The sequence below is a fragment of the Schistocerca piceifrons genome, chromosome 4 (genome assembly GCF_021461385.2).
Source record: "Schistocerca piceifrons isolate TAMUIC-IGC-003096 chromosome 4, iqSchPice1.1, whole genome shotgun sequence".
NCBI classification, from domain to species: Eukaryota; Metazoa; Arthropoda; class Insecta; order Orthoptera; family Acrididae; genus Schistocerca; species Schistocerca piceifrons.
Genome location: NC_060141.1, coordinates 744,874,714 through 744,900,332, shown reverse-complemented (window position 1 = coordinate 744,900,332; position 25,619 = coordinate 744,874,714). Strand labels below are relative to the sequence as shown.

General features: G+C 39.9%; 1 protein-coding gene across 3 annotated transcripts in view; it reads left to right on the top strand.

Annotated features, from left to right (window-relative positions):
- Positions 1 to 25,619, top strand: part of LOC124795060 (RNA-binding protein Raly-like) — a 431,777-nt gene that overhangs the window by 334,154 nt on the left and 72,004 nt on the right. For all 3 annotated transcript variants that reach the window (XM_047258861.1, XM_047258860.1, XM_047258859.1), the window contains exons 4-5: positions 8,414 to 8,492; positions 17,717 to 17,734. In XM_047258861.1, the coding sequence (XP_047114817.1) occupies positions 8,414 to 8,492; positions 17,717 to 17,734 (97 nt within the window). The remainder of the gene's footprint in view (positions 1 to 8,413; positions 8,493 to 17,716; positions 17,735 to 25,619) is intronic.

Here is a 25,619-nt window from a genome sequence, read left to right as displayed (position 1 = left end):
TTAACGTCAGTTGTCTGGAATCAGCTGTACTGAACTGATCATGCTCTAGGCTGCTGAGGATAGCGTGTCGGAATTATGCTTGCCATGACAGTGTGCGTCTGAGCTCTGCATCTAATGCTCACAGGCAAGAGCTATTGATTTTATTATTTTTTAATCATTATCCAGTCACTTTAAAAGCTGTGTTTCTGCCGTTTCAGGCAATTGGGCGGATTTTACGATAATTATATTTTTATAAGTAATTGAAAGTCAGTTACAGCCTTTTTCACCCCACAGCGTTGTATTTTCTGCCAGAGGACAGAAGTGTCAGATGTATCGTCTGGAAGTTCAAAGTCCTAAAAGAAATGACGATACAGCACTAACTTTTTTCATTAATTAATAAAACGTCATCAAGCAGTATTGACAAAATAGAATTTTAGTGACATTTGAAAGAATTTTATTTCTTTCTAATTTTAAGGCTTTAATATATTGTAATGTGTTTTAAGTATTTAATTTTTTTATTTGTTTAAAATGCTTAAGTATTCAGTTCTTTGTAGAACGAATTACACCTATAACAGTACCATGGAACGTACGTTCTAGAGATAATGTTGGTTGTAACATTAACGGTAGGCTAATTGTCAATGATGTGAACAGGCCATTTCGAACTTTGTGCAAAATTAAGAAAAATATGTTTTGGAAGAAATGATTTTTTGATAGGAAAATCCATCAGCATGCTCCTTTTCCTAATGAAACCGTTCTCTACCACCGTTCCCAATTATTTTTACATCTGTGGTAATAAACAACGTAACAATAAATCAGAACGGAGGCGGGAGTTAGCAACCTGCTGAAATTAACAAGTACCTATATTTCTCAGAAAGATATTGATAAGTTGACTTGGAGTAGTAGAGGCTATAGATAATTAATAATGTAACAAATGTACAATGTGTAATATATAATGTAACATATATGTTCGGTCAACTATTTCGTAATTTTGGAAAGTAGAGTAATCGCGAAATGAACGAAGAATAATTCAAAACACAAACGAGAAAATGAAGAAGTGTGTAAATGTATTTCCTACAAGAAGAAAGTTTGAGAACGCTGTATCAAAATAGACACACGCAGTATCTAACGAAACATTCACTGGCAAAGTTGTAAATAAAGTTTGGGAAACTATAATACAGTCAATGTATAAAACTGGAAATGAAATTTTAGGAGAAAGAGAACGTTGAAAAAGAAAATGGGTTTGAGCGTATGGAAGAAAGAAGTAAAAGTAGCAGTTGAAGAGAAATGGAAAGCATACAAGCTATACTTACAAACTAAAACAGATATATCCTTTAATGTATAAAAAGAGAAAAGAATAACTGTCAAGAGAATAACCAGAAAGGCTCATGAGGAAGCATGTTTTAAGTTTATAACTTAGGCAGAACATGATGTACGTGGGAGGCAGCTAATTGGGAATAAACTGATTAAGCACATAAATAAATCAGATAAAGTATACTGCAAGAATAAATGTAATGAGTTAAAAGAATGAATAAAACATTAGAAACAATTGTGGTGCAATGGAGTAAGTGAAACAGAAACAGACAGCTGTCACTGAAATAAACTTCCAGCAGTAGAGCCTGCATCATTACAAGAATTAGACACAGTATTAAGATCTCCAAACAATTGGAAGGTGCCTGGAGTTAATATGCAACTTGTAAAGTTGTATATTATCAAATTAAGAATTTTACATTAGTCAATAAATTTTGGGGAAATACCCAAATACCTCTCTCTTGGTCAAAAGCTCAAGTTCAAAATCCATATACTATAGGGGAATTTGTCTCATGAATGCAGAATATAAAATCAATGCGAAAATAATAAATAACTTATTAAAAACTTTTGCAAATTGTCTACTAGCAGGTGAGTAAGCCGGCCGCGGTGGTCTCGCGGTTCTAGGCGCGCAGTCCGGAACCGTGCGACTGCTACGGTCGCAGGTTCGAATCCTGCCTCGGGCATGGATGTGTGTGATGTCCTTAGGTTAGTTAGGTTTAAGTAGTTCTAAGTTCTAGGGGACTGATGACCACAGCTGTTAAGACCCATTGTACTCAGAGCCATTTGAACCAGGAGAGCAAAGAGGGTGTAGAAAAGGGAGATCTTGCGTGGATAATGTCTTCACCAGGCGACAGATAGTAGAATACAGTAGAGAAAAGAATTGAGAAACATATTTAACTTTGATATATTTTATAAGACGTTTGACAGGCTAGATGGAATAAAATTATGTCAGACCGGGAAAACGAGAACTGTAAACACAGCTAATTTTAGTAGTAAGGAGTCTGTATATAAATACTAATTTTATCAAACCACAGGGATTGAGTGATGTGTATAGATGTTAGCAAATACAGGTCGTAGGCATGTGGCTTTTCGAGAAAATGATTCAGTTTCGGGCCGAGACCCATTATCAAACAACATAACAAAGTCGAAAATGACTTTTTTGTGTCCCTTTGAAATTGGGTCTCGGACGGAAACTAGTCATCGAATGAAAAATAAAATATTTGATACTTGGACTGGTTTTGCGTTCCCTTGATTAACAGAAGTTGCTGACCCAAGTTACTCCAGCATGCTGGAAGTCACTAAATATACTGTGTTGTTATAATGGAAAAGACATTGAGCAAACAGTTACCAAATTTCATATTGTATGTAATGCAGCCCGTAGAATTTTTTAAAACAAAGTTAGGAAAGAGGTGAAAGTGGATTTACCCACACTTCTTAATGACAGCGAAGCCGTGGCTGCCTGTTCAAAAGCAACTGAGTAAACTGCATTCAGCGGAAAAGAGATTTCTGAGGAGTGATAAGGGATGCACGAGGATGGGTTATATACGAAGTGAAGAAATTTAGAAATAATTATATATAAACTCCAGTATATATTAAAATATTGCGTAATGGACAGAACCGGTCGGACCACGTAGAAACAATGGAAAATACCTGTCTTCCCGATGCACTACTGGATTAGATGCCGAGTGGCAGAAGACATCGAGAACGACCGACGACGCACTAGAGAGAACTGTGGAGTTGCAAACGGCAAGAATGACCCCTCCATGAAGTGTATACGAAGAAGAAGAAAGGTAAACATACACACTGCAGTGTTAGATTTGTCATTAATACTTGGGATTTTATGTCAACATGACCACTGCCAGTCAGACGAAAATTCATTCACAGAGAACAGAAACGACGATAACTGAACGGATACAAGAGGTGATACACGTGCGACATCGGCCTGAAACATGAAAGGATATACAGTATATGCTATGATTAGTTTCCTACAAAAGGAGATAGAGAGTCTACGTTTTCTAAGTACAGTTGACGGTGACGACGTATGAGACGCTCATTATTGATACTCAAATGTGTGGCTCGCAATAGAGGATGAATGGAGGACTAAACTTTAGTAGCAGATTGTAGTCTACCGTTTCTATCAACGATACAACGATGTACTTGTGGAATAGAACTATGGTCAATGGAAACGAGAACGAACATATGCCGTCAGCTCTTATGGCTGGTATCAAAAGACGTGTTTAAACTAAAAGGGACCCGACCTAACAGCTCAGAATGTTTTACATCAAATGAAGGAAGCCTGTGTTAAACAGTGTTAAAGGAAACCTACGATAAATCTTCTGAGCCAAGCTGTCCCATCATGTCTAGCCCTTTTCTCAATCATGCATTCTTCTTATCGATCCGGATTTATAATATTCAATCGCGAGTCACTGCCAAATCAGAATGCAACCAGAATCTGTTACACCTTTCATATTAGTCGTCATTCTTTCCTTCCAAATGAACACAAAGGACTCTACGTGGTCAGTACAAAGAGTTGTGAAACTGGATTAAGAAAACATAGAGGAAAGATAAGATGGTGGTTTAGTGCTTCAAATGTTCTACATAATGCGTGTCCCTCCCCTCCCCCTCCCCCTCCCCCCCACACACACAAAACATCAACGCATACACACGTAAGTGCGACGCACAGAACATTAATATGACCATTTGATACTGCCGTCAGAAATGTCGTTCTTCGTAACGTTGGTCAACTAGCGCATCAAATTCGCTTAAATGTCGGTTAAGTGATGAAAGCGTTGACACTTCATGTGGATTTCAGTACTTTCTCGTTTTGTGGTATGTCTCGTCACATGTGATGATTTTTTTTTATAAAAATAGCTCTGTCCGTGTTTTGTATTTCAATCAAGTCACGGCAAGCGTCCACCACACGTCGTTGTTTCTGTTTGAGAGCCAAAATGTGCGGCACAAAACATGCACACACTACTCTCTTCTTCAAGACATTCTGGAGCATGTGTTGAACACTTGATTTATAGATGTTAGTCGACTTCTGACGCCACAGCTTTGCCACACTGCGGCGTTATCTACTTAACACTACCTGCTCACAGCTGACTTGATAGAATGCACATTTGTTGTTTCCAGAAATAACAGTTCTGAACTTTCTGAACAAACGGTGTACAATACGATTTCAAATTATTTGAATTTGATTTCTAAAGCAACATATCTATGGTACGCAAACAAATTTTGGATCATTGATGAAAAGGCAAAAAAAGAACACTCTTGTGCGTATCTGGCAGTACACATTGAATTCGTTGGGAAGTAGAATGCGGTATCACACTGAGGTCAATTCAGGAACACTATCCTTCGAATATGGAGATGCTACTGAAGTTTCATTTATCACAAATCGGAGGCCTACGTGTACTTTTCTTTGGTAAAGAGTGTAATTTATTATTACTTGGCTTCCTCATGCCCTTTTAAGCCTTTTCAAGTTGAAATTGTGTGTCTGGTTCCGTAAAATTAAACATTTAAATGCAGTCACGTTCGTAACTAATATAATATTTTTCTTGCCTCGTTAACGGTAACGGAAAATTTAGATGGTGATACTAGGGTATGCTTTGCCCAGTTCTGTCGACTGCTTTCTAGGTTTGCACCACCTTACCATAAGCGGATCATCCAATATATTTCTTTGTTACGAGAAGTAAAAGCTATTTACTCACTCATTATTTTGCGAATGTAGAATTTCCCGGCGTTGAAAAGTTCTCTGGCGAAAACTTCTCGGGCTTACAGCCGGATGGTAGCTTTAAGATATCGCGACATTTCGACGAGTGTCTTTCGCTATCATGTTTGCAAAAAATGATGAGCGTGACAATAGTCGAAACTTCGCGGTATCATAATGCTGTCACCCCGTCTGAAACCCAATAACTTTTCATCAGTACTACTATTTTGTCTCTTATCAACTGTTTTTATTTTGTTAATTTTTTATCTGTAGCTTTCCCTTTAAAGCGTTGTCTTGGTAAGTGTATGGTTTACCTCCACTTGAGTTGGGTAGTTATAACGCCAGAGATACCAAGCAACGATACCTTTGAGTTCACAAATAGAGAAGATCGTCCTGGACGAAATAACAAAGAAAAACTCTTTTCCGCCATAGTTCAATACTTACCAGCTGAGGTTTTCAATCGTACGGCACTACAGAAGCAACAATATCCAAAAATATCATGTGTCCCATTCGGTGACGCATGGCGCAAAGTTGTGGAATTTAGTTCATAATTATGGCGTTCTATTTGGAGAAAACAAACTTGGCCGTCACTCTTTTACATTGAAGAGCCAAAGAAACTGGTACACTTGCCTAGTATCGTGTAGGGCCCACGCGAGCACGCAGAAGTGCCGCAACACGACGTGGCATGGATTCGAGTAATGTCTGAAGTAGTGCTGAATGGAACTGACACCATGAATTCTGCAGGGTTGTACATAAATCCTAAGAGTACGAGGGGGTGGAGATCACTTCTGAACAGCATGTTGCAAGCATCCCAGATATGCCCAATAATGTTCATGTCTGGAAAGTTTAGTGTTCAGCGGAAGTGTTCAAACTCAGAATAGTGTTCCTAGATCCACTCCTTAACAACTCTGGACGTGTGGGATGTCGCATTGTCCTGATGGAATAGCCGAAGTTCGTCGGAATGCAAAATGGACATGAATGGATGCAGGTGATCAGACACGATGCTTGCGTACGTGTCACCTGTCAGAGACGTATCTACACTTATCAGGGCTCCAATATCACTCCAACTGCACACGCCCCACACCATTACAGAGCCTCCACCAGCTTGAACAGTTACTTGCTGACATGCAGGGTCCATGGGTTCATGAGGTTATCTCCATACCCGTACACGTCCATCTGCTCGATACAACTTGAAACGAGACTCATCCGAACAGGCAACATGTTTCCAGACATCAACAGTCCAATGTCGGTGTTGACGGGCCCAGGTGAGGCGTAAAGCTTCGTGTCGTGCAGTCATCAATGGTACACGACTGGGCCTTGGCCTCCGAAAGCCCATATCGATAATATTTCGTTGAATGGTGCGCACGCTGGCACTTGTTGATTGCTCAGCACTGAAATCTGCAGCAGTTTGCGGAAGGGTTACACTTCTGTCACGTTAAACGATTCTCTTCAGTCGTCGTTGGTCTCATTCTTTCCGGATCTTTTTCGGGCCGCAGCGATGTCGGAGATTTGGTGTTTTACCTGAGTCCTTATATTCACGGTACACTCGTGAAGTGGTCGTAGGGGAAAATACGCACTTCGTCGCTACCTCGAAGATGTTGTGTTCCATCGTGCCCCGACTGTAACTCCACGTTCAAACACACTGAAATATTGATAACCTGGCACTGTAGCATAAGTAATCGGTCTAACAACTGCGTCAGACGCTTGTTTTCTTTTACAAGAGGCGTTGCCGACCGCAGCGCTGTATTCTGCCGGTTCACATATCTCTGTATTTGAATACGCTTGCCTACACCAGTTTCTTTGGCGCTTTAGTATAGCTGGTCAGGTACCGCTGCTGACAGTTTCTTACACTGCCGGGATTATAAGTGGAACTCGCCACAAAACAAGTTTTCTCCAGGAAGGCTACTAGCTACTGTTAAACACAAAACTACTTGAAAAAAAAAAAAAAAAGATATACTGCACTTATGAAATTAGGTTCATTAAAATAGTGAGTTTAATATATCTCGATACGCAAACAAAAACTCGTTGTATGCGACATATATGACAGTGAAAAAATTCGCTTTATCTAAATTACCTACGTTGTTCTGTCTCCATTTGCAGCTAAGTTTCAGCCACGGTGAATTTTCTGTGCAGCACTCCAGTTAATAAAATAGAAGGTCTATTAAAACCATGAAATAAGGCGTGTACGTTCTTCATAAATTACCTCACATTTATTTAATTTCATACCTGTCCAAAGTAAAATGTAACAGTACGAATTCTCTTCTGATCTAACTGCAGTTCAATATCAAGACCAGCACAGGATAAGCTATATGCAAATACTTCCTGTTATACTGATTATTACTGGTATACACATATATTGATTGTGGTTGAGCGACATCTATGTTATATTGGAGAAAATCATTTTTATTTTATTTCAGTGTTCGAGTGTACGGTCTGTTTCTCGTTCACGTTACATGTGTCTAGAACTCAGCAAATTGCCAATATAGAATTCCTAACTAATAATTCGCATAAATGATCAAAGGGAATCTCTGTGGCGCTCAGTTCGCAAATGTTTATCGAAAACGAATATTTTCGGGTCAGGTATTTACGACTAGACTTTGAGCCATGAGCAAAACCTAGCACTTCCGACTGTCGATTATTGCACGCTCATGATTTGCACGTACAGCAAATAACGGTATATTTGTATCGATATGATGTTTGTGTGGTCTTTTATGACTTTTCCAGAGATCAGCAGTGACAAAGCATCTCACTCGTGTATATCAGTACGTCTAGCACAGTGTATTAATACCAACGTACATACAGAATGACAATTTTTGTTTCAAGAACGTTCATTGTAGTAAGTAACATAGGTTTGGGTATTACATTCGTTTTTGTAGGACTATCTAAAAATTTCCCCTCCAGGGCGATTAAAATTCGTTCTCGTTTCCACTGACGGTAGTTTTGTTACACATCTATATCGTATCGTTGATAAAAACGGTAGACTAGGTTTAGTCCTTCAGTCATCCTGTGTTGCGAGCCACACATCTGAAATTGAATAATTAGCGTCTCCTGCTGCTTCACCCACAACTGTACACCCTCTCGATCTCTTTCTCCGTCTCCTACTCCCTCCCTCCCCCCCAGCACTCACTCTCTCTCTCTCTCTCCTCTCTCTCTCTCTCTCTCACACACACACACACACACACACACACACACACACACATACTCTCTCACACACACTCTATCTCTGTCTTCTGTTTTCAGTTCCTGGTTTTTTGTTAATATCTCATGATTAATAGCAGCATACTGCAATTACGATTTTTGTGAGTGTACTTTGATAGCTTCGGATTTAATTTAAGTGGAGATAACACAATTTTTTTTTGTTGTTGCGAAAAAGTCACTGTTGTTGTGCTTTTTACTTCTAACGGAGAGTGTGTTTTTCAGATGTTAATTTGGTCGCTGAGCCAAAGCCACACCAGACCGGTAGAAAGAGGCAAAATGTTACCAAAACTGGCAACGACTGGTGAGTTTAGGCTAATTTTCACAAGAATCTTTTTGTTTTTAAACTTGCATTTTAATTTTTATTGTAAGGAACCTGTTAATTAAATTCAAATACCAAAAGTTTTTGTTTTGAATTTTGCGTACATAGAAAACGGAATTTATTTTGGTTCCCAGGAGCTGAAAGCGTTGTTTATAATATATAGTGAAATATGTTTGAATTTGACTGTAGCAGATGATACAGTAGAAATTACGTAAACGACTTTTCCATTTCACTTGTCATCCTAATAGTGTGGAATTTTATTTTGAAATGTTTTTAAATAAACATTACCATACCTTCCTTTACCCGGACTGCAATTTGAAGAAAATCTTATTTTTACTTCTTTATCTGTGATAAGATACTTTTTATTCATCTCCTTATGGGGTCCAGATTGGTTTTACGATATCAGTTTTGTGTATAATACAGTAACTGTAATATACACCGAAACGAGTGGCTGCATTATACATAATGAGGAAATAATGAAGATGAAGTCGTGCGAGAACCTGGCCCCTGATATCCTTCAGTGTTAAGTACTGGAATTTATTTTACCAAACCAGTTCACGCTTGTCGACCTTACTGTTCCGCACTATAGTGTATTCAGCGTTGAGTTATAGCAACGAATAGCATTTAACATGACTGGTCCATGTTTAAGTTATACGACAGACGGTTTACAGCAGTACAGTTACACCAAAATAATATGCAATTCCTAACGACAGGGATGTGAGAAACTACTACGAATCACAATCTTAGAACTTCTGGTGATATTTTCTAGAAGGTAATACGACAGTGTACCAATACTGTACACGACATCAACTGAAGGCGAATGGATCCGATGCCAGATGGTGTTTACATTTACACACACAAACACACACACACACACACACACACACACACACACACACACACAGACGCCGGCCGCGGTGGCCAAGCGGCTCTAGGCGCTTCAGTCCGGAACCGCGTGACTGCTACGGTCGCAGGTTCGAATCCTGCCTCGGGCATGGATGTGTGTGATGTCCTTAGGTTAGTTAGGTTTAAGTAGTTCTAAGTGCTAGGGGACATATGACCTCAGATGTTAAGTCCCATAGTGCTCAGAGCCATTTGAACCATTTTGAACCCCACACACAGTCAAACACACACGAGCAAACAATTAAATCGTAGTCAAATTGAATTTAGAATTTTCAGTCTCGTCTTAGTGTGTGCCAGTTTTTCCGAACGTCAACAATGTCTAATACCTAGATATGCCATCGTCACTTTAAAGATATTTGCTACAATCTCTACGATTTACCATCTAGTAGTTCTCATAGTTTCCGTAAACTTTATCACGTGACAGTGACGTATGTGCATCTCGAGAGCTTTGGCAAGGAACTGTCAGTCGACAGAGAATATACGGACTAATTTTTTTTGTAGAATGGTGACATATCTATATAGATGTACACCTACATGAATATTGGTTCAAATGGCTCTGAGCACTATGCGACTTAACTTCTGAGGACATCAGTCGCCTAGAACTTAGAACTAATTAAACCTAACTAACCTAAGGACATCACACACATCCATGCCCGAGGCAGGATTCGAACCTGCGACCGTAGCGGTCGTTCGGCTCCAGAATGTAGCGCCTATAACCGCACGGCCACTCTGGCCGGCTATATGACTATTCTGCAGTCGATAATTGTGTGTTTCGCAGACGTTGAGTAAACCATTTTCAGATTATTTCTGGACCGTCCGACTCTCGAATAGCACGTTGTAAAAATAATCACCTAAATCTACGTGACCTCTGATTTCTCTTATTTTGTTACGGTGGTCATTTATCCTTACCACTAAAGATAGTTTTGGAATGTTAGGGTTTTTTATGCCCCGCAGAACCTTCTCTTATAGGAATTTCGTCCACTGAAACGATATTGTTCTATCTTAAATTCTGTGAGTGTAATCAGATAATAGCCTGTCTTTTTCTGCCAACAATTTTCGGGAAGAAAAGTTTGCAAAACGGTTAAGAGGCACTTCAGAGACAAGAAACATACCACGTAACATGTCCCTCAGTAGCACTGCATTTGGTGAAGGGCTCATTTCTGTCCATAGCTGTTTTGACAGAAGAAAATCTGCCGGGGGCAGTATATGCGGTGGCCAAACAGTTTCCACGCGGGTCGGAATTTAGCTCTGCCCGCAGCCACGTGACTGCGATCTCCAGCCCGTGGCTCTGGAGGTGGACAAGCTGACTTACGAGCTCTCTCCGGCAGAGCAGAACCCATAACGGCGAGAAACAAAGCGTGAAACTGTATTTCATGTGGCGCCGAGTAGCCCTCGTATTGAGGGGGAGGGCGGTTTCTGATAAAATAACGCCCCCACAAAGTAGCGAAACCGGAAAAGAATTGAATCCATTCCTTTCCGCAGGAGTTATGTTAGGTGTATTAATCCATTCTTTACCCACAGGGGAGAACGTTTTCCTTGTGAATCGCGACGCTAGAATTACCTAGTGCGTCAGATGCGTATTTAATTTATTCCTTTAGAGCATGGTAGTTCGCAATGAGATATTTCAAACATGTTCTTCAAAGTAATGCTCAGCTTTGTTTGATAAACAGGAGCATGGCCAACATGTAAACGGTTAAATAATGCGGAATTAGTATATCACGTCGAATTCATATACTTACTTATTCTGTCAGTCGGCCATCTACGGACTAAGATACTCTTCCAACTATCATGAAACTCTTTTCGTGTGTTTCTCTAATTTGTCACATGTTATTCATAAATGCATTGTGTCTATAATGGCCTTCATCTAATTATTTGAAGCCTTAGTTCATTTGTTTTCTCTGAAAATCTCAAACGTCACTACAGCTGGTCTGAAAATTCCTCGGGTTTCTGCCTTTTCTGTCTGCGTGTCTGAGTCTCCTGAATCCTTTTTACCATGGTTCTCTTATTTTCGGTTCGAGTGAAGAATGCCTAAGATGCGTTTCGTCCCTTTGTAGTCGTTCATTCTTCTTATAAAGCCACAGCTGTGTAATTTTTTTCAATTTTAAAGTACATTCCTTGCTTCCCGTTTTATATACATCCCCTTTATCCCTTTTAATGCGATGTACTGTGTAAAATCTTTCCGTCTCTACCATCTAACTCCGTTACTAAACACCTGTCAAAAATCCTATGGATGTAAGCGTACTGGTGTTACTGCAGACTTGTAACGACGAATATTGGTGCTTACGAAAAAGCACTGTTAGCTGTAAATGTGTCACGTGATTTGGAAAGCTATTTCAATTTTCTAGCTCTTGCTTCCCCCCATTAACCATGGACCTTGACGTTGGTGGGGAGGCTTGCGTGCCTCAGCGATACAGATAGACGTACCGTAGGTACAACCACAACGGAGGGGTATCTGTTGAGAGGCCAGACAAACGTGTGGTTCCTGAAGAGGGGCAGCAGCCTTTTCAGTAGTTGCAAGGGCAACAGTCTGGATGATTGACTGATCTGGCCTTGTAACAATAACCAAAACGGCCTTGCTGTGCTGGTACTGCGAACGGCTGAAAGTAAGGGGGAACTACGGCCGTAATTTTTCCCCGAGGGCATGCAGCTTTACTGTATGATTAAATGATGATGGCGTCCTCTTGGGTAAAATATCTCGGAGGTAAAATAGTCCCCCATTCGGATCTCCGGGCGGGGACTACTCAAGAGGGTGTCGTTATCAGGAGAAAGAAAACTGGCGTTCTACGGATCGGAGCGTGGAATGTCAGGTCCCTTAATCGGGCAGGTAGGTTAGAAAATTTGAAAAGGGAAATGGATAGGTTAAAGTTAGATATAGTGGGAATTAGTGAAGTTCGGTGGCAGGAGGAACAAGACTTCTGGTCAGGTGACTACAGGGTTATAAACACAAAGTCAAATAGGGGTAACGCAGGAGTAGGTTTAATAATGAATAGGAAAATAGGAACGCGGGTAAGCCACTACAAACAGCTTAGTGATCGCATTATTGTGGCCAAGATAGATACGAAGCCCACACCTACTACAGTAGTACAAGTTTATATGCCAACTAGCTCTGCAGATGACGAAGAAATTGAAGAAATGTATGATGAAATAAAAGAAATTATTCAGATAGTGAAGGGAGACGAAAATTTAATAGTCATGGGTGACTGGAATTAGAGTGTAGGAAAAGGGAGAGAAGGAAACGTAGTAGGTGAATATGGATTGGGGCTAAGAAATGAAAGAGGAAGCCGCCTGGTAGAATTTTGCACAGAGCACAACTTAATCATAGCTAATACTTGGTTTCAGAATCATGATAGAAGGTTGTATACATGGAAGAATCCTGGAGATACTAAAAGGTATCAGATAGATTATATAATGGTAAGACAGAGATTTAGGAACCAGGTTTTAAATTGTAAGACATTTCCAGGGGCAGATGCGGACTCTGACCACAATCCATTGGTTATGACCTGTAGGTTAAAACTGAAGAAACTGCAAAAAGGTGGGAATTTCAGGAGATGGGACCTGGATAAACTGAAAGAACCAGAGGTTGTACAGAGTTTCAGGGAGAGCATAGGGGAACAATTGACAGGAATGGGGGAAAGAAATACAGTAGAAGAAGAATGGGTAGCTTTGAGGGATGAAGTAGTGAAGGCAGCAGAGGATCAAGTAGGTAAAAAGACGAGGGCTAGTAGAAATCCTTGGGTAACAAAAGAAATATTGAATTTAATTGATGAAAGGAGAAAATATAAAAATGCAGTAAATGAAGCAGGCAAAAAGGAATACAAACGTCTCAAAAATGAGATCGACAGGAAGTGCAAAATGGCTAAGCAGGGATGGCTAGAGTACAAATGTAAGGATGTAGAGGCTTATCTCACTAGGGGTAAGATAGATACTGCCTACAGGAAAATTAAAGAGACCTTTGGAGATAAGAGAACCACTTGTATGAACATCAAGAGCTCAGATGGAAACCCAGTTCTAAGCAAAGAAGGGAAAGCAGAAAGGTGGAAGGAGTATATAGAGGGTCTATACAAGGGCGATGTACTTGAGGACAATATTAAGGAAATGGAAGAGGATGTAGATGAAGATGAAATGGGAGATACGATACTGCGTGAAGAGTTTGACACAGCACTGAAAGACCTGAGTCGAAACAAGGCCCTCGGAGTAGACAACATTCCCTTAGAACTACTGACGGCCTTGGGAGAGCCAGTCCTGACAAAACTCTACCATCTGGTGAGCAAGATGTATGAAACAGGTGAAATACCCTCAGACTTAAAGAAGAATATAATAATTCCAATCCCAAAGAAACCAGGTGTTGACAGATGTAAGAATTACCGAACAATCAGTTTAATAAGCCACAGCTGCAAAGTACTAACACGAATTCTTTACAGACGAATGGAAAAACTAGTAGAAGCCCGTCCTCGGGGAAGATCAGTTTGCATTCCGTAGAAATACTGGAACACGTGAGGCAATACTGACACTACGACTTATCTTAGAAGAAAGATTAAGGAAAGGCAAATCTACGTTTCTAGCATTTGTAGACTTAGAGAAAGCTTTTGACAAGGTTGACTGGAATACTCTCTTTCAAATTCTAAAGGTGGCAGGGGTAAAATACAGGGAGCGAAAGGCTATTTACAACTTGTACAGAAACCAGATGGCAGTTATAAGAGTCGAGGGACATGAAAGGGAAGCAGTGGTTGGGAAGGGAGTAAGACAGGGTTGTAGCCTCTCCCCGATGTTATTCAATCTGTATATTGAGCAAGCACTAAAGGAAACAAAAGAAAAATTCGGAGTAGGTATTAAAATCCATGGAGAAGAAATAAAAATTTTGACGTTCGCCGATGACATTGTAATTCTGTCAGAGACACCAAAGGACTTGGAAGAGCAGTTTAACGTAATGGACAGTACCTTGAAAGGAGGATATAAGATGAACATCAACAAAAGCAAAACGAGGATAATGGAATGTAGTCGAATTAATTCGGGTGATGCTGATGGAATTAGATTGGGAAATGAGACATAGTAGTAAATGAGTTTTGCTATTTGGGGAGCAAAATAACTGATGATGGTCGATGTAGAGAGGATATAAAATGTAGACTGGCAATGGCAAGGAAAGCGTTTCTGAAGAAGAGAAATTTGTTCACATCGAGTATAGATTTAAGTGTCAGGAAATCGTTTCTGAAAGTACTTGTATGGAGTGTAGCCATGTATGGAAGTGAAACATGGACGATAAGTAGTTTGGACAGGAAGAGAATAGAAGCTTTCGAAATGTGCTACAGAAGAATGCTGAAGATTAGATGGGTAGATCACATAACTAATGAGGAGGTATTGAATAGAATTGGGGAGAAGAGGAGTTTGTGGCACAACTTGACCAGAAGAAGGGATCGGTTGGTAGGACATGTTCTGAGGCATCAAGGGATCACCAATTTAGTATTGGAGGGCAGCGTGGAGGGTAAAAATCGTAGGGGGAGACCAAGAGATGAATACACTAAGCAGATTCAGAAGGATGTAGGTTGCAGTAGGTACTGGGAGATGAAGAAGCTTGCACAGGATAGAGTAGCATGGAGAGCTGCATCAAACCAGTCTCAGGACTGAAGACCACAACACACACACAAACAACAGCTCTTGCTTTCAAGATTTCAAGTAGGCTTTTGGGCGTAATCAGTTCGCCTGGATGTTAAAAGTTGTTCACGCATTTTATTGTTCTGTAAATGATCTTTAATTGGAATTTGTTGTTTTTGGATATATGATAATTTTTAGAAATTTATCTGCAAGCCAGTTTGTTTTGCTACTTCTTACGGTATATTAATCTGTAATCAGCTGTACTGCATTTGCAGACTGTTTCAATTGTTCCATCATTATGACTACGTCATCAGCAAAACATGAAATGCGTTTGCATACCTTTCTGCGCAGTTCCAATCCTGAAAACTTTAAACACATTCAGAAATTTTAATTCCTTGTGCCACTTCGGTATATTTTTTACAGTACACAGTTGAACAAGAGTGCCGAATGTCCCTCTCCCTGTTAAATTTCTGTTTCGATTTCTAGGGGCTCATAGAAGCATCCTAGGAATTTCATCTTGGATTTAGTGTTGGCCTTTCTCTTAAAATTCTTAGTAATTTTTAGTTAACTCTCATTTCTATCAGAATGTTATTTATATTGAACATTATCGCCATGGAACAATGCGTTTGCGAGCCTATTACGCTTATTATAGTACGTGAAACAGACATGTGTTTAAAACTAAAGATGGAGCAAACGCTAAAACCATTGATTTGTTGTTAGCGAGCACTACAAGATCGTATTTAAGCATGGACTTACACTCTGTAAGTATGTCCTTTCCTTACGAAAGCACAATGATGGAATTTTACTGCGATATAAAAGTAATACCAGGCAAGTCTATGTCATTCCAGATAGTTATTCAACATTCTCAGTTTTCTAAAAGAATAAAAGTGGTGACTCGCTGAAAATCCCTTATATACGAAAAAACTTTTGCTTTCGTATCTGTGTCAGCTCGTAAATTAAGCTTAAATTAAGCTCCAGTTGGCCTTCAGCCCCAAAACTTTCTAGACCGTTAGACCAATCATTTTTCTGTCGTAGATAAGTGGTCAATCACACGCTTCAAACAGCTGTTTATCTTACCCTTATCACTTTCATGGCATGGAAATCATGTTACTAGTTGTGACGTATGATGCGTCTGAAAATTCGGTGAATTGTCTCAGAAAAAGGGAACAATTGTTTCCTTGAAAGTAATCAGCATCCTGAGAATAAAGGAAACGTAGGTTTCCTTGAAAGTAATCAGCATTAGCTACAACACTCTTCAGACATCGGTAGTAAAGTTATCGGACACGTTCAGCTAACGTTTCTTGTGGTCACGCAATGTTGGATACCTATCCACAACGAATGCATGCTTAACTTTCTCGCTCAATGCAAGGTGATGGATCTTCAGGACCCTAATTATTCTCCAGAATAGACGTCTTCAGATTTTTTTTTTTTGTTCACCCACCGTAAAATAGTCCTGAACGTCCAACGTTTCACAGACTTGGATGATCACAGTGCTTCGAACGATTCTTCAAGAAGCATTTCCTGACAGCTTCCAACAGTATTACAGTTGAGGTCAGAAATGTGTTGTGGAAAACGGAGATGACTTTGATCGCCAATAAAGGTATTTCGTTTTAACTCTTGTTTCCTTTATCTTCTGAGGCCACTCATCGAGTTTTTCAGATGTACCTTATATAAAATCTGTTGTACTTAGTGGAAAAATACAGTTTCATTTGCTGAGTCCCAGATAGACTCATACGTAAGGATAGAGACGATTAGCCAATGATGTTCATATCTCGTGAAAAATTGAGTCTCAATGCGCGTTTCTGTTGAGAGATAACGATTTTGAGTGGAACAATGTTATGGCTTCAGTTCACTTAATTCTGTTGACCTGTCGAGCCACAGTTGCTAACAGTTTTGAAAGCAATTTTCAGGTTACATGTACTTACTAGAAAATAAGAGGAATCTTTATTTTTATACGTCTTCGCTCCAATTACCATTAAAGCTATTTCAAGAAAATATGTAAATTCCGTTCATTTATTTGCGGATAGCTGTCAATACAAAATACTCACAATTTTCGTATTCGTTTTTTAGGAATTACTCCTCAGGTAATTATATTTGGTACCAACAACCAGTATTTATTTTTACCTCACTTTGTGGTTCGAATGTGATCTTTAAGTACAATGTCGGCTCTATCCACACCGTTCCTTACACTATGTTGCGTAGATGTCCATTTCGGTTTGAATTGTTAACGCTATTCAAGAATATACTCGTATTTCACTTTGAGCGACGGGGAGCTTCGTAACATTGTCCAATATTATGCTTGTTGAGTAACGAGAAAATTTCTTGAGGTAACTGTAGACCATATTGAATCAGGAATGAAGCTAATTTCAGTGCAGTAAAAGATAATTTTGTGCTACTAATACCAAACTAGAGCCCCCATACATTGTTAAAAAAGTGAGTTTGTAAACAATTTGTGCTTTTTCTTTATGTAACATATAAGTTTAGCTGCATTAATAAGAAACATACTAAACCCAAATCAAAAAGTTCCTAAATTTAAGAAGATGTTGATATTGTATTTTTTAATACTGTAGAGTACCATTTTTCTGAAAGCATAATATGCTTTACATAAAAATATTCTTGTTGCTCAATATAACTAAAGTTTTAATGATTTATAGTAAGTAGTATAACATAATTGCTACACTTATCTAATAAAAGCATTTTCTTTCTTTTTCTAGGGACTACTACTATGACAGGTAAGAAGTAACGAGGGCTATGGTACACCTTTGAGCAACGTAAGTTAGGTATAAAAAGAAAGGTAGTATGTCAGTAAATACAATTCTTGGTATAGTTGTTACGTAGCATTCATCCAAGCACAGGATACTCCATTTCAAGTTGAATAAAAAGTGAGAAAATTTACATCATATTTTTAAAAAATAATAATTTAATAATTATTACTTTAAATTAAAAATTATCATTATTGTTATGGATAATAATTATTACATAAATTTATAGTAATAAATTAATTGTAATTAAATAATTTTTATATGTGGCAGTTATTGTAAAAGAAAATATCTTTCGTAAAGCTTTCTTTTAAATACGTATTTACTAGTTTTCGAGTTAAAATCCGGTAAATTTCGCGTTATTTTCCGGACACGGCAATTTATCTGCCGTTTAACTGAAGAACCTTATTGCGGATTTCAGTGAACTACGATTCATTTTGAAGTTGTAAGTCTGTTATTTATGGAAGTATGTAACGATAATTTATAATAACTAACGCAATTTATAAAACTCTTTTATTAATGCACTAGCTGAAAAAGACTTGCTTCGCATGGTCTTTGTTTTCATTTGTTTTCTGAATACATTCCAGGTCACTCATAAGCATTTGACAAATTTATGAAAATAAACATTCAAAAAATCTTAAAAATATTAATGTTTCCTGTCAAAAAGTTTATAGAATGCTCAAAAATACTTGTAAGTGCTCTTGAACCCACTTAATTATTCAGCAGTAACCTAATTTGAAATAAAGTATACTGTCGTTCTGTTATTGTTTTCTTATAGAAAACTGAGAAAATTCGAAAACTTTCTAGAGTATCCTAAAACATTCTGGAACATTCCAAGGTATTCGTAAATAGTATCCGAGAACGTTAAATAAAAGTCTGAAAATTTGGCAATGCCATGATCCGGCACTGAGACAGTCTTCTCATTTAATACAAAACACGGAACTGAAGTGACGTTCTTAACTGCTCATGGAAGTGACGTTCTTAATTGCTCATGGGTGTAGCACAAAGTGATGTCATTTAAAAAGCAAAAATTTTCACTCTCATGTTTTGTAGAAAAAATTTTGATTTCGTACGTTCTCTCAGTCACGTTGTAATTCTGGCAGAGGCATCTTTAGTGGTGCTAACTTGTAGTGAGGAGTGAGTGCATAATGATGTGAATAGGAGCACATGTCCGGATACGTACTATTTCCGTTCTATGACGGTTTCTATTCAGACATGTAGCTAATCCACATCTGCTTGAGGGATGGAATTAGGCGTAACGCAGGGCAATTACTAGGTAACAATACGAGAGGAAACATAACGAAACATCTGTTTATCATTTAGATACGTTTGTTTGTGTTATCGCTTAAACATTACGTGCTTACGTTTTTCCAAAACAAAAAAGAACCCATCGTACTGTACGTACAGAACAGTAGTGGTGCATTTCAACAGCGGCTCGACGTGGCGACGACCGTTAGAGACGAAGCGGGAATGTTTGAAAATATTCCACAAGAAATTTCCGGTTTTTTAAACCAAAATTGGCCGAGAAAAAAAATGTGTTGCATTACTTATTGAACTGCCCTCGTACATGGGCTTCAAACCTTGTTCATCACACAATCACGCCATTTTTAATTTTTATGTAGCTCCTTGTCTGAAACATGAAAAAAAATTATTCAGTAATAAATACACTGGTGTCCAAAATAAAAGCAACGATCTGCTATTTCCCCGTCCTAATTCACAATATAATCAGACAAACTGTCTGGTATTATGTTGACCACTCGAACACCTCTTCATGAAATTGTACTGGTGAATCAGCAAGATTTAACTGCTGTCAGGTATCGTGAGGAGATCTTGGGATCTCATGCGCAGTTGTTGCGAGATGCTGTAGGCCCAGGCTTCGTCCTGATGGACGATAATGCTCGACCTCGTAGAGCACGGCTGGTTGATGTTTCTTTGGAAACGGAAGATTTTGCACGCATAGCGTGGCCTGCGGGCTCCCCCGATTTGAATCTCATAGAGAATGTCTGGGATGCACTAGGGAGACGGGTTACGTCAGCATCCACCAACCGCTCTACCAGACTTGTGAGCAGCTCTGCTGGAAGAATGGGCGTTATTGCCGCAAAATGAGAGTGGTGACATCACTCACAGCATTTACCGTCGTTGTCAGGCCTGTGTTCGTGCCACTGGTGGTCACACCCCATACTGAGCATGTTAGTCAGTTGTCAGAATGTGTGTGCAAATCCGTTAAGTTGTCTACCGTTATGCATGTTGCAGTCGATTACTTCTGTATTCTTTACTTTTTTTCTACTTTACTGTCACCTGTTTATACTGTTTTGTGGCAAAATAAATGCAACCTTACCAAATTTCCATTTGTTGCTTTAATTTTGGACGTCAGTGTATTTAAGTTCACGCTGTACTTAGGTTGCGTTGGGCAAACGATCAACAACGGCCTCTCCATGAGTCATGGATGCTTCTATTTAGTTTTTATTTTTTTTTCTGGAGCTCTCCGTTGAATATATCATAAATAGTTCACTAATACTTTTTTAAAATCAAATGCTAAAGAGTTTGGCATAATTTTTATTTCCTTTAGAATTGTATGTTTCCAATCTGGGACCGTACAGTGTTTGTACCACGGTATGACATCCACGCTGTCATTTGTCAAGCCATAATGTGAGTGAAGAGTACGCCTTCGAGAAGAGAGACCATGCGCTTTTAGTGAAACTGTTTTATGTGAAGGGCAGCAAGTACACTGCTACACTGAGAGAGTATCGCCAACTAAAAAGTTTGAGGGGAGGCCCGAGGTCATTAAATGGTTTAAAGAATGTGATAATGAAATTCTAAAACACGGGTAAGCTTGATGTGGCACATGGAAGAGGAGGGCGTCCTGTTCCAGTGGAACTTTGTGACAAGGTTGCCGCAGCTGTAACTGACCATGCAGCACGTGCACCGGGCAATGTTAGTGCTCGCGCATTGTCACGATAATTGTCCATCTCATAGTCAACAATGCGGAAAGCTTTTCGGTCTGTTTTATACTGTTATAGTTGGAGTCACGAAAGATGGCGGTCGAGTTTTGGCTTCTTCTGCGCACCTACGTCACGCATACTCCGACAGCCGATAAGCGTTCAGCAGTGCTGTGACCGTTCTGCTGTGAATGACGTAGCTAATGCGAGCATTAAATGTAATCGCAGCGAGCTGTTTAGTGAATTTCGATTCCAATTCGTAGCGATTTGCCATCGCTGATTGTAGTGGTAATTGATAAAATCTGCAGAAGCAAGCGAGAGACGTACTTTGCAGGATATACGGTTTCTTCAAGCTGAAAGCACAGGCAAGCGCGTACCTGTCGCTTGGAATCGTCAAGAAGGCAATCCCCGTCCGTGCCTAAAAAGGCGCGAACCGCAGCGTTCGTGTATCGGACTATAGTCGTACAAGATACAGACGGTGCAGCAAGTGAAACTCAATGAATCGCAGTCGTTCGGTTTGTGGCACGGGTCGAGGTTGATGACATGTGGCCAGGCAATATTCTATGGAGTGACGAGGCACACTTTAGACTACAGGATGCAATGAACACAATGAACTGCCGAGTTTCGTGTTCTGTTGAACCGCATGGTACTGTGGACGAAGGCCATTCCACTCACCGTATGTGACTGGGTGGTGTTGACTCACAAGCACCTTTACTCTCAGTTCGTTCCTCTTTGAAGAAAATACGCGCAGATATCCTGTCAGGTGTATCGTGACAACTGCACGTTATCGAGACCTCCTTGTGCATCGTGTGAACCCTGCTTTGGAAGAGGACAACTGTTAATACAAAATGGAGCAGCATCTCATGTCGCTCACAAAGTGAAAGATCTGCTTAATGTAACCTTCGACAAATCTGTTATCTCCAGAGGTTTTCCAGATGCGAGGTCTGCGATATCATCTGACTCCTGTCTCTGGGGATATCTAAAAGTCCGTTCAATCCCTACCGGATCTGAAGGACAGCATGCAGGAACACGATGCTCATATTCCACCGGAACTGCTACTAGCAACTGTTGATCACGTCGTTTTTCGGAAGCTAACGTCTTCGGTGCTCATATTGAACAAACTGTGTAAACAGCTGTTTATGATAAATTAACATTATGTCTTGTTTTACCTTTCCTTCCAATGTCCCGTTCATAATCCATTACATATGCAAACATTTCTATATGTCTTCCTTGCATTCGCAGCGCCAGATTTGCACCTGGTAGCCAAAAGTAGAATTACTTTTTTGTGCAAATTGGCTCCACATTATAATATCCACCAAGGTTCACTGCTATACTATAATCGCGTCCTACGATGGGCATGTGTAAGTAGATGCTCCGTTGTTACAACAACCTGGTGTTTGTAATTTACCATCTAACAGCTATGTTAGCGATTTCAAACGCAAAATAACTAGCTACAATGCTTTCACTGATAAGTATTTTCGACTTCTCTGTTGTTACTAGGAAGACAAATATCGTTGTATTCATGTGAGACAGTTGAACAACAAAAACAAAACAAAAAAGCAGAAAAGCTAACTGAGAGAGGCATGTGAAGTGAATTACGTTGCGCATTATTGTGAAAATTTTTATTTATTTCCATAGTTTACGAGAGTCGTTCCATAAGTAACGCCCCACGTTTTTTCTCAGAACATTATTTACTGTCAAGAGTCAGAATTTGGTGACAATATAAATCAACATGTCTTGTCCATGTCGTATTTTTCTACGTAGTCTCCATCACGTTCTATGACCGTACGCCAACGTTATGGAAGAGCATGTATTCCCTGCTGGTAAAAGCTCTTATCCTGTAGACGTAGCCACGTTTTCGCTGACACTCTCATCATCTTCAGAGTGTGTTCCCCATTGAAAATCTTTAGGGGGCACAAAGAGATGGAAGTCCGAGGTTGCCAGGACTGAACTGTACGGTGCATGAGACAATCATGTCCAACCCAATTTGGTTCTCAGACTTCCTGGCCGAGAAATGAAGAGCCAGTTGTTGCGTTGTGATGCACCGGTCTGCACGAATAATGGCATCCGTGTATTTTAGCATATGTGGAGCAGTGGCTTTGACGGGACTTCCCAAGCGTGGCTGATCATGGAGCTCTGCTTTTGCCTTTCCTGAGGCTATAACTTTTTTTACCCATCGCCCAACTAAGGAGTATAGTTGCAGCATCGCCATACACTGGACACAAACGTCTATGGACGTTCATTGCGCTTTTTTTTTCTGCACACAAGAATTCAATAACAGAACCCTACTTGTAATGTGAATCGTATGTGGACGACATTTTGATGCTGTACTACGGCTCTGCCATCTGCCAGAACGGTTCGAAACTTCACCGGCGCACAGAACAAACATCAAATCTGAAGCACCAACAAGTTTGTCTATACAATTTTGGTAAACATTTTTGGAATACAGTGATCAATAGATTATTATATTTTGACTAAAGTTCAGCCTTGAACACACCATTTATGTTGTAATGATATAGGTAACCGGTTTCGGCTATTTTTACATAACCATCATCAGACCCATGGCTCCCTTAGGATGGTAGGCGGAGCTCTCCTCAGCTACTACGAAGTCAACTTCATAGCAGCTGAGGAGAGCTCCGTCTACCATCCCATGGGAGCCATGGATCTGATGATGGTTATGTAAAAATAACCGAAACCGGTTACCTATATCATTGAAACATAAATGGTGTGACCAAGACTGAACTTTAGTCAAAATATAAGTTTGTCTACGTATATTAATGGCTTTTTAAAAAAATGTGGGGCAGTAATTATTGAACGATCTCTTATTTGATCTTGAAGTGAGTGCAAAATCAATATATAGTTTTCATGAGCTGTAAATTATTTCACTTCCCTTAAAGGAGAGCGAGTAGTGGAGATTTCTTGCGTAATATTTCGTCAGACTTCCTAAATGAGTAAGTATCCCTCCTGACCACAACCTACGAATATCGTTCGTATTACAGAAACAGATTTTTGTGGGACTGGGTTCAACTTCCAGGAAACGAGTGTCTCCTACTTGTCTTAGAAGAAATGTGATAGCTATCGTGAATGACCCAAACCATTACGTCTGCGGCAACAGCATTGTTACAGGAACGACGATTACGAATTTCTTTCATACAAATTACTTGGTATGGTTTGTATAAAGCAATCAAGTAATGTAATTGAGTTAAATTCACAAATGAAGCACGTAGTATTACTTATTTTGTGAAAATTAATTACTGTAGCTTTTGAATGCAATTATGCTTTCTACAGTGACAAGCAACTGTTGCAGAGTTCTCAGTTCGGCGTCGTGCAGCCCTCGTTGAGATATACGGTATTAATTCGTTGTAAGCTCTGAAACGGTCTACATCAAGCCAAAGCATATGAATCAGCGATAAAAAATAAACTACAGCGTGCTAATCCGAGCTGTCTTGCTGTAGGATAACTGTTTTTACACATAACAACTTCCGACAAGGTTTCCCACATCGCTTTCGGTGACAATATTTTTCCTCGTGAAGACAGGCCCGCTCTCTGTGGCGTCATTACATCTCACAAAACACGTGGCGCCCCAAGATGGGAACCAGATGCCCAGACGTACAGAGAGCGGATGACATTTATGTGTGAGTATAAATAACGGATGAAACCAGCTACCGAGGTCGAGAGGAAAAGTGCACCTGGTGAAAGCGACACGGTGCTTAAAGCAGAGAAAGACAGCGTTCTGTGCCAGCGAGCTTGTCGCGGCCGGTCTAGTAGCTGAACCCCACGCTCCGATGGAGTGGCTGTGGGTCATTTAACATCGCTATGGAATATTATTACTTTATTTTTCTACTTACGTTAGGTGCCACGACAAAGCACTCATTGTAGAAGTTGGACCGTCGGCATTTCTTCACACTCCTAGGCCAGTCGCCGTTAACGAAGACTAAAGTAACACGATCTGCTGTTGAAGGTGGTCTAACCTGATATAGTTAATGAATATTGCAAACATTCAACCCGAATTCACCTGAGAACAGGAGCTTAATTTATGCTCAAGAATTATTACGTTTTTGGAGAACGAAAATCTTCTCTACAAAAATCATCATGGTTTCAGCAATCATCTCGCTCTGTTCCTCCTTGTCAGCCATTGCCCTGTAAACAATGCCGCTCAAATTGATGCCCTGCTCCTTGACTCCAGAAAGGCATTTGACATCGTCCCGCCCTGCCGTGTAGTGACGATCTTAACGAGTAACGGATCATATCCGCGACTGCTTTAAAGACTTCTCTGCACTCGGAACTCAGTTTGTCACACTTAATGGATAAAAACCGACAGATGTAGCAATTTCCGGAGTGCCCTAAGGAAGAGTGATAGAACCGCTGCTATTACAGTCTATGTGAACGATGAGCAGAAAGCGCCAGACGCTCTTGAAGATTGTTCACAGATGATCGATGTGCAAAATGAAATGCAGGGGGTCGATGGATGAAAGGTGTAGGCTCTGACCTCTGACCCTGAATGTAAATAAATTATCATATTACACACACACAGGAAAATAAATCCACTGCTGTACAACTACACTACTGATGATGGAGTACCGTTCCAGAGCCATTGTAAGTGGAATAACCACATAAAACAAACAGCAAGAAAAGTAGATTTCATATTGAAGAATCTTAAGTAAATGTAACTCATCCACGAAGGAAGTGGCTTACAGAGTACGTGTTCGACCGATTCGTGAGTACTGTTCCTAAGTCTGGGACTCTAACCAGGTAGAAGTGAGGGAAGAGATAGAGAAGATCCCACGAAGATCGGATCGCTTCGTCACGAATTTGTTTAGTCGGCGCGAGAGCGTTAGAGAGATGCGCTATAAACCACAAAGGCAGACATACAAGAGAGGCATTGTGCATCACGGAGAGTCTTAAAATTGAAATTTCGA